This window comes from Formica exsecta, unplaced genomic scaffold (genome assembly GCF_003651465.1).
Source record: "Formica exsecta isolate Colony F162 unplaced genomic scaffold, ASM365146v1 scaffold155, whole genome shotgun sequence".
Taxonomy (NCBI): domain Eukaryota; kingdom Metazoa; phylum Arthropoda; class Insecta; order Hymenoptera; family Formicidae; genus Formica; species Formica exsecta.
In genome coordinates, this window is record NW_021848872.1 from 823,561 (window position 1) to 832,865 (window position 9,305).

The following is a 9,305-nucleotide window of genomic DNA, read 5'->3' on the forward strand; positions in this document are numbered from 1 at the left end:
ATGACAGAGAGAAAGGAATGATATCGTCATATTGATAATGACGACATTCATCGAAATAAATACAAATATACGTATTATCGAGAAATGTTTTATGAAATAATGATAACATAATCTCATTTGTGAACTTTTAACATCTTTAACCGCTAATAGCGGATATAATAACGGATGGGATTGTTTTTTCTTTGTGTTTATGTTTTTATTATTTTTATTTCAACATGTTTCTAATAGCTCACGTTGCTTGACTTCGGCTACTTGCATTTTATGCTGCCTTGCATAGCTCATCATCATCAAAGAGCATGTGCTCGTTATCATCAAAAGTTAGCAACTCTCGCACATCGTATTATCTGCGATAAAAACGAGAGTCGATAAATTCAAGCAACTCGGTTGAAGCAATAATCACGAAAATGAACGTTTTACTCCAGAAACATGGAGCTAAACATATATACAAAGTCCCGGAAGGATTGCGCGAATTATGCGCCGACATCGCACGCGAGGTTTGCCCTACGAAATTATTATTTGACTTCTTACTGCCGTCTTGTCAAAGGACGATTAAATTATTATTTGATCCGTAAAGGTTTTACGCTCGCAACCGAGGAACATCTATTGCTTCGTTGCCGATTATGTAGAAGCACTCCTAATTACGCGAGAAAATGCAAAAGGTGAATCCCGTGTTGTTTATAACAATTTTACAATGTCAAATTTTTTGATGTCACTCAATTGTAACCAGATATTACAGCGTTAAGCCAATTAACTAGTAATATTTACATATATTTACATACATATGAGATAATTTATTATACAATTTATTACGTAAATTCAAAAAAACTGCTGGAAAATGATTACCATAATCGTTTACGTGTGACAATCATAAATGGTTATAATCGTGTATTGCGGATCACGTTCTATAATTCATATAATTGTGGTTCTAGTTGCGGTGAAAGTCGTAAACAATATTTTACTGGGAAGCCAAGCCATCGTGGGCATACTTTATCGCAGCGGCTTGAGTTTAGAGCAGATCGCCTGCGCTGCTCCCAGAATTCAGGTATAGAATTTACTGTCGCGTGCCAGATAGGGATCCTAGCAGTTAAATAATATTTCTCGGTCGTTCTCTCCTTTCTTTTTGTTCAGAGGGCATTCCGCGCGTACTTGGACGCGGTAGACATGCGAGCGTACCAGGTGTGCGACGGTAATTACACGGTGAATTATGTAGAAAAACAATTCTGCGGCTGGTAGACGCGGAATTGTGTATGCTATAAAGTACACGAGAACATAATGAGAGAAATTCCTCCCTTTCGACTTTTCGCAGACGACACTTGCGACGAACAGTCCAGGATATCTCTGCAGTGTATCCTGCAAGCGACGGGAACACCGCTGGAACAGGCGGAGAAGTCTGCCATAATAATACAGGTATGCATCAATATCACGTAAGTTCTTAATGAGTCTCCGTAAACGCTACCGCAGCTTCTTGAATCATTTTCGCTGCCATCAATCAGGCCGCTTTCCGCGGTCATTACGAGAGAATGTTGTTAAACGAGTCCCGGGGCATGATTCAATGGCAACGAGCGGCAACGAGGACCCTGGAGATTCTGAGAAAAGCCGGAGCTTCGCAGGCGGAGGCGTCGAAAGCCGCTATTCTAATACAGGCTACTTACCGCGGATACTATACGAGGAGAAATATAAAAATGAAAATGAGTAAAAATATTGCTCGACTGACATATCTGCGTTTCGACTGACATATTAAAAATATATTTTTGAAATCGTTTGTACAATTGTTTGCAGCGACTACGCAATTGCAAGAGGAAAAGGAAGACGACGTGATAGAATCCAGAGACACCATTCCAGCAGTAGCCTGGTTAGATATGATGTACGAGGAATCAGGACTGACGCAGACGAGAGCTAATGAAGCTGCTTCTATTATACAAGTAAATAAATTAAATTATAAAAAAATATTTTATATATATAGTACATTATATAAAATTATATTAGTCGTATCATATTTTATGCCAAATTCATGTAGAATTAAATGGCAATAATCATAAATCTCATGTAGAAAGCTTACAGACAGTATCGTCAAAAAAAGAATAACTATAATACACCGCGGATAGAATCTACAAGATCGTTGGTAGCGGAAGCTATTGTCAAAAATTTGCATCAGAAAGTTTTCGACGAAATTAAGAACCGCGAGGACATTCCTACAGAATTTAGTAATCGAAAAGACTTGACAAAGACTAGCGAAGAACTTCAGCGTACTCTTAAAGACCGGTTGACACATGCTCGCATAAAGGAGGAAGGTGGTCATTTTCATTGTCTTTACAAAATAATATCAATTCTAAATTTAATATTATACAAAGAGACTGTATTATACAAAATTCAAAAACTATTGGTTTTTCATTTATTATGTGTCCGGATGTGTAAATAGAATACAACGAACAAGAGTTTGTTCGCACAGAAGTGTCCGAACCGAAATTAGAAAACGACGATACGTACTCGAACGGCGCGGAAGATCAGGAAGAAGCCCGAGAGATCGAAGTAGAAACGGAACGTGAAGGAACGTACGTGCGGGACTAACATCAGCGAGAGGACCAAACTTCTTGGGGAAAAGGGAGACAGAAAAAGGAGGGAAATGCTGCAGGTCAGAATTCTTTTCAAAAGTGCCGGCGGATGAGCCAATTAACATGGAACGAACGGTGCGAGGAAAGAAACGAGACAACGAAGAACGCGACCAGCGGAAAAGCTGCCACCGGAGGCCGCCCAATAAATGCCGGAGACACAGCGGCATTTAATGCCCGCATTCGACATGCTTAAGTTCGATAATTTCGTTAACGTGCCGCGCTTCCGTAGCGAGCTTTAAAATTCCCACAGACGGGAAATGGTCCCGACACATGTATTACAAGTAAAATGAATTAAAAACTGTCCCGCCTGCGTAACTTTAATTTAATTCGACTGATACGAGTTAAAGCGTTTCATGGGGGGCTCATTCAAATTTGGTTTGCATAATTTTTATTCTTGACATTTTTAGTTTTAATACTCCGCTACACATTATTTCGCATTAGTACGGCGTGAGTAAAAGTACCATGAAAAAAATTCAATGGTTTAAATGTGTGTGAGAAACGCGGTATAAGTACAGCGATTGTGCTTGAATTTTTTGCGCACACCGCTATGGTATTTCTCGCTCTAATAAAAATGTAGATAAAGAAGGAAAAATTGAAATAAATTTTAATTTATTTTTAATTCCAATATATATATATATATATATATATATATATCTCCTTCTCATGTGAAAGAAATATTTGTAACGCTAAAAATAACTAGAAAAGAGAAAATTGATGTAAAAATACGTAAACATGTTTGTATACGAAACGAAATTGAATTAGAAGGCACGTCTACAAGGCGCTCGACTTGAACAGCGGTGAGTAGCAGACGTCTCGTTCAAAGGGGACTTGAATCGGTCGAATTCACCCTCCGGCGGCGCGTGTCGACCACATCCACGACTACACGAGTTTCTCGCGATCCTTGCAGCGGTCCCGCAGCACTCGCAATGTGCTCGGCAAATGTGTTTCACGCTCGGTCTATCGTGCGGAACAGCATTTTCGAGCGGCGATTCCGGCTGATCGATGATTTTCGTAGTCAACGATTTGTTACACTCGTCCCTCTCTCGCCCCGTCCTGTCGTCCGATCGCACCTTACCCTCGCATCTTTTGCCGCGGCACTTCCTGCCGACTTTATATTTTTCAGTGAGGATGCACATGGAGTCCTTGTGATTGATAACGGCCACTCTACCGTCCTCGTCGTTGTCGTCGTTTTCGTCGTTTTCGTTCCCGTTTTTCTCCCACCGTTTTTCGTCGTTTCGCTCACGAGAGGCTGATATTATTCCAGGGTACTCCTTCGAGCAGCACTGCCCCACATACAATCGACTATTCTCGCCTCGCATCTGATCGTGCCAGCTTTTATGCTGAGCTTTTCCGCCGGGGACGCACACCTCGCATCTGCAATATGAATAATGCGAAGAGAGTGAATTAAACAGAGATTGCAGCCATGGCGTCTTTTCATTTCCTCTCAGTCACGTATTTTCTCATTCTCTATTTTTTTTTCTAAAATATATATTATAATAAATCTCTTTTATTAACCCTTTTGCGTTCGTAGAGAACGAATTGTCGCGCTGTCGACAACAGCAATGCCGACGAAAGCAATCGCAATGATGAACGCAACGATGGCATCCGTCGCAGCAATGATCGCACGACGACTTCAACAAATCCAAAACGGACTCTTTGCACGGATGATGCTCGCATCGGCATCGCCAGGCCGATTCCACGATTTTCCGATGGGGCATTGAGTTATGCAATTTCATCCACGCGTCTTCTATACCAGGACCATGACGACCCCGAGCGTCGCTCGTGACGACACCACCTTCCGCGTCGCCGTCAAGATCGATGGACGTCTCGTGACAACTCGTCGACGCGAAATCCTTACCCTTGTCCTTCGAAAAGTCGCCGCACGCGACCTTGTCCTTCCTCTCACCAGGCGCCAAATCGTAGAGGAGATTGACGGGATCAGAGTTCGAGTAGGATACAGCTGGTGGACAGCGCGTTTTGCGATGATGGTAGAATGTTGAATGCGCGGATTGCGGAATCCATTCCGTTCTTTTAGCAGCCTCACCATCCATCGTTCTCGACGCTGCATCGCATCTGTATTTGTGAAGAAAGTTGCTCGTAATTAATATTTAATGAAAAGAGTTTGTAATTAAAATCATATCTTCGTTGGAACTTTAAAAGACTGTCTTATTTATAATGCGATCGTGACTTTTGAAATATATCGTACGACTATATAATGTATATGAGTGAGTAATAGTGAGAGACGATAAGTACATTTATTATTAATTAATTTGATAAAAATAAATGTTCTATAAAGAAATCGAAGCTATAAATGAATAAACTGCGAGAAATCGCAAATACAAACAAACCTGTCTCGCTCAGCCGCTTTTACAGATTCATTTTTCTGATCGACATCCGAAGCTACGAACACCTCACGTTCTCTACTCGGCACTGTATCGATTGCATCTCCACCGCTGCACTCGTCCTGCAACTCCGAAATGTCCTCACCGTTATTTCTTGCCCGGCAGCAACTACAGCTGATCGAATTCTCCTTGCTGTAGGAATGCTTGTAATCGCAACCATTCCGCACGCTCGCCGGACAAACGTGATCGGATCTCAAGTTGCACGCGCGTCTCACTAATATAGAGCTCGATTTCGCTTGATTAATGGACCCTTCGCAGCTTGTCGCGGTTTCTGCCTGGAAAAGGAGCATCCGAAGCGCATTAATTAATCTCGCTCTCGATATCAAAATAGTAAAGAGTTTAATCTATGATTCAAGCATAAGAGTTAGGAAACTTTAAATTAAACAACACGAATTTGATATCGTTATGTATTCATTAATTATACTTTCCTTATAATCATATTTTTATTTAAAAACAAAAATTATAGATGGGTGGGACTAGTGACCTTTGTATTTCCAGATATATGTTCGATCGTGCTTTCGAGGCCAAAGTCCTTCGGAAATTTACGACGAGCACGTCGAAAAGCGATTGCCGCTGCGACAAGCTGATGAGATGAGGACGGACAAAGCGACATTACTAAAAAGCGATTATGGTCGCTGCAAACATCCCTGTGATGTGGTACTCGATTCAGGATAGAGATGACCCTAATTACAACGATCGATTCTGGAAATTCGGATAGTCGGAATACGGTTTCCGTCGCCTGTTATCTAACGGAACACAAAATACTTCCCACGTAGAAAAAGGTTACCGATCGATAACGCAATCGACGCGTGTAATTTGTCAATTCATACTCGGGTTACAATCGCCCGCATTGTATGTATGTACCTACATGCTCTCGTCCTTGACTGCCTTGACAGTCCATGGCGATATTTATCGATCGATACTTATAATTGTGTCGATATTTCTACGCTGGGATGTTCCACGTTTAACAAAGCATATATTTTTTTTATAAAAATTACTTCTTTAGATAATTATATTAACATATATTTCAAGAATTATATATTGAAAAATATATCGGATAGGATACATTGCCAAGTTTAAAATTGATACCGTATGAATGTGAAAGGCTTCGAAAATTAATACAGCAGCGGCAAATATTTATTCCCGATCTTTCGCATTCGGAAGAAGAATTCGCGCCACGACAACGGCTCCATGTAACGCGTCCCGATAAATTTGAACTTCTCCGAAGTATCGAGTAACGTGGTCACGGAACTCGACGAGAGCTGCGAGTTTTCTAACGTAACAGCTAGGAAACCACCAGATACGGGTAACGAGTCCTGAGAACCGCCGATGGCTTTATCGAATTGGTATCGAGCGAAATTTCGCTCCCTCCCGCGTAGCCGCTCGTCCTGAAACACGAATGCCTTGGTCAGGGATTTGATCATCGCTGCTGTTACTCCGGTGGTGGTCCCTCCTCTCGCTTACCCGACGGCGTTTAACGGGGCTAATTGCGACGATTGCTCGCTGCAAATGGAAATGGTGCGGTTTTACCGCTGTTTACCGGATCGCATCGACGTGGAAAATGGCAGTCTGTTCTCGAGAGTGAGTACATCGATATAAATCGGCTACTTAATTGACAATAATGATTTATTATGAGGTTTTTTATATAAAAAGTCTCATGCGCACAACCGTTATATCTATACATTTTGTATATCTATTTATAGAGATAAATGGAGAAATGATATACATAGCTGAGAAAGGAGATATATATAAAACGTGATTAATATTCGAACACGCGGATATAAAATAAGTGGTCTTCGCGAACGCGTAATAATAGGAATTATATTTGACTAAAATAATAAGGCTGTTATCTCTCTTTCTCTCGCTAGATGTATATTATACAAATAAGTCACGCTTCGTGCATATCAAAACGAGCTCTGCAATTAATAAGTAACTATCTCTCTTTTTCTCTTTCGCCAACATGACATTATTTTCATTATACAATCTTGTATCGTGTATCTTTTTTTTTTATCTCTGAATGTACAGAACTTAAATTGTGTAGATAGAATTTTAATTGTATAAACAACCTGTAACATTTACATATATTTTCATATATTTTTCAGTAACGTCCTTCCTTAGAATAAATAATAGTTAAATTATAACAACTAAGAGTACAAGAACTATTATATAAATAGATTATTAAATTACAATAATTATTCTAAAGAACAATCAAAGCGCAAAAATAACATGTTGCACTCCAAAATATTCACATTTACTAAAATTATATTTATTAAAATTTTATATTTATTCAGATTGTTGTGGCTTAATCGTCGCTCTATTATAACAAGGTCATGTTTGATAAGTCAAATACATGTTATCATCCAAATGCAGTTATGCGGGCAACATTAACATAATCAAAAAGAGGTCAAGATAACATAATTGTTAATCTATAAAACTGTGACTACGACAAAAAGATAATACCAAATAAGGATTAACTATCTTATTATATACAATATCCCTAATAAATTATATACAACAAATAATTTATATACAACATCCCTATCTTATTATATACAATATTTATTATCATACAATATTTAATTGCACATCTAATTTTAATTACAATTTTGACATATATACATATGCACACATATATATGTATATATACGCAAATATACAATTTGGAAAAAGTGACCGCTTGTTTTAGTTTTGTTGTATCACTGTTTTTTGCCAGAGGCCAGAAAACATTTTCGAACCGAATCTCGGGCAGAGCGATTCGTATATTATATATATCACCTGTGGTTCGCTCGTCACTCTTACCGACTCCCGACCGCTCTCAGGCTTCTTTCTGATAGAAGATCAATGCAATGAATAAATACAAATTTGCGATAAATTGTGCAATAATCTAGACATACTAGGAAATGATGATTGCAGAGATTTCCTTCTAGAGAAATTGAAATCGTGCTGTCGGGAGTTTTGATTACGCATCGCTATCAAAGTTAAAGAAAGACTCCGTTACGAGAGAGACAGAAAAGAGTACAGTCATTTTTTACAAAAGTGCACAATCAAAAACTATCGATGAAAAACCTCTTACATTACACTATTACATTTACATAATAATAAGTCGTTTATAAATCATTATATACATATGAAAATCTTTTATATTTTTATATTATATAAATTGCATTAAACAAGAGGTCTGTCTACGCTACAAAGATATATATCTTTGTAGAGCTGCAACTTGAGATTGATATAGTAAATGATAGTATCTGAAAAAGACGCTATTATATATGTTGTAAAAGGAAGAAATGAATAAGATTTCCAATGTGATAAAGTTGCAGAAAAGTGTAAAGAATGAATTAGAAGAATTAAAAAAGCGAAAAGATGCTTTATTATCGGAGGTAATAAACTTCTTAAAGCTGGGTGAGTCCATCTATCTACTTGAATCAAAATCTGTCCAAATCCAAAGCATAGGAACTGAAACGTATGAGTATTGATATGTAATATTGATTAATTATTTGATATTTTATTGGATACGCATACACATTTTCAACAGCAGTTTAGTTCGGCTTATTAGCCTTTTTTGGTTCAAGTATTTGATTTTTATCATTAAGCTTATGCACATGCTTTTATATATATTAATTTTTTTCTTAACTATATATTTTCAGAGATAGAACGTAGAAGAAAAGAAGATCTAAATTGACAAACTGTAAAATGAGCGTATTATCTATGTAAAGAACATTTAGACATGCACATAGATTTTAAAGAAACAATGAGACAAAAAATAACTGCTTCGTTTAGTTATTTAAATTATTACATAGTGCTAACTGCTGGAAATAAAATACATAATATTCTAAATATAAATTTAAAATAAAACAAATGTAATCAATGAATAATACTCTCTCTCTCTCTCTTCCTCTGATAGTTATTTGTATAATATATTTTTAGTTAAATCAAAATTTTAAAAAATATGTTAGAGTTAATCTCCTTTTAAGGAATTATCTCTAATAGAGAAAAGATTTTTCCGGAAATTTAAAAACATTGAACATTTTATATTTTTAAGCAAGATAAGTATATTTCTAAAATATTATGTCAAAAAAGTATGAAACACATTATAATATGGTGGCTGTATTAATTATTATTAAAAGTTAAGATATTTGTTTAAACTTTTATAATTTATTCAATTATACGGATATTTTAGCGTTACATCGATATATTTTTTTCGTGTTTTTCTCATCAATTTTTATCTAATTTATTACAAGAATTTTCTTGTAATATCTCAAAAATTTAAACAAATAAAATTTAAGCAATG

General features: G+C 37.2%; 2 protein-coding genes across 7 annotated transcripts; one reads left to right on the forward strand and one right to left on the reverse strand.

Annotated features, from left to right (window-relative positions):
- Window positions 1-50: 50 nt before the first annotated feature.
- LOC115233004 lies at window positions 51-3,166 on the forward strand. 6 transcript variants are annotated; one of them, XM_029803206.1, is made up of 9 exons: window positions 51-494; window positions 575-659; window positions 930-1,042; window positions 1,129-1,186; window positions 1,307-1,407; window positions 1,494-1,692; window positions 1,780-1,922; window positions 2,051-2,291; window positions 2,420-3,166. In XM_029803206.1, exons 1-9 carry the CDS (start codon window positions 405-407, stop codon window positions 2,566-2,568), a joined length of 1,179 nt encoding a protein of 392 aa, XP_029659066.1. In that variant the 5' UTR covers window positions 51-404; the 3' UTR covers window positions 2,569-3,166. The 6 variants fall into 6 exon arrangements, with proteins under 6 accessions (XP_029659066.1, XP_029659067.1, XP_029659065.1 ...); XM_029803207.1 differs by having other exon boundaries at window positions 1,129-1,176; XM_029803205.1 differs by having other exon boundaries at window positions 51-659; window positions 1,129-1,176.
- A 156-nt stretch (window positions 3,167-3,322) lies between these two features.
- Window positions 3,323-5,627, reverse strand: LOC115233003. Its single transcript, XM_029803204.1, has 4 exons — window positions 5,499-5,627; window positions 4,961-5,289; window positions 4,128-4,685; window positions 3,323-3,986 (listed from the first exon to the last, which is right to left on the reverse strand). The coding sequence occupies exons 1-4, from the start codon at window positions 5,625-5,627 to the stop codon at window positions 3,371-3,373; spliced, it is 1,632 nt and encodes a 543-aa protein (XP_029659064.1). The 3' UTR covers window positions 3,323-3,370.
- Between the last annotated feature and the right edge of the window lie 3,678 nt (window positions 5,628-9,305).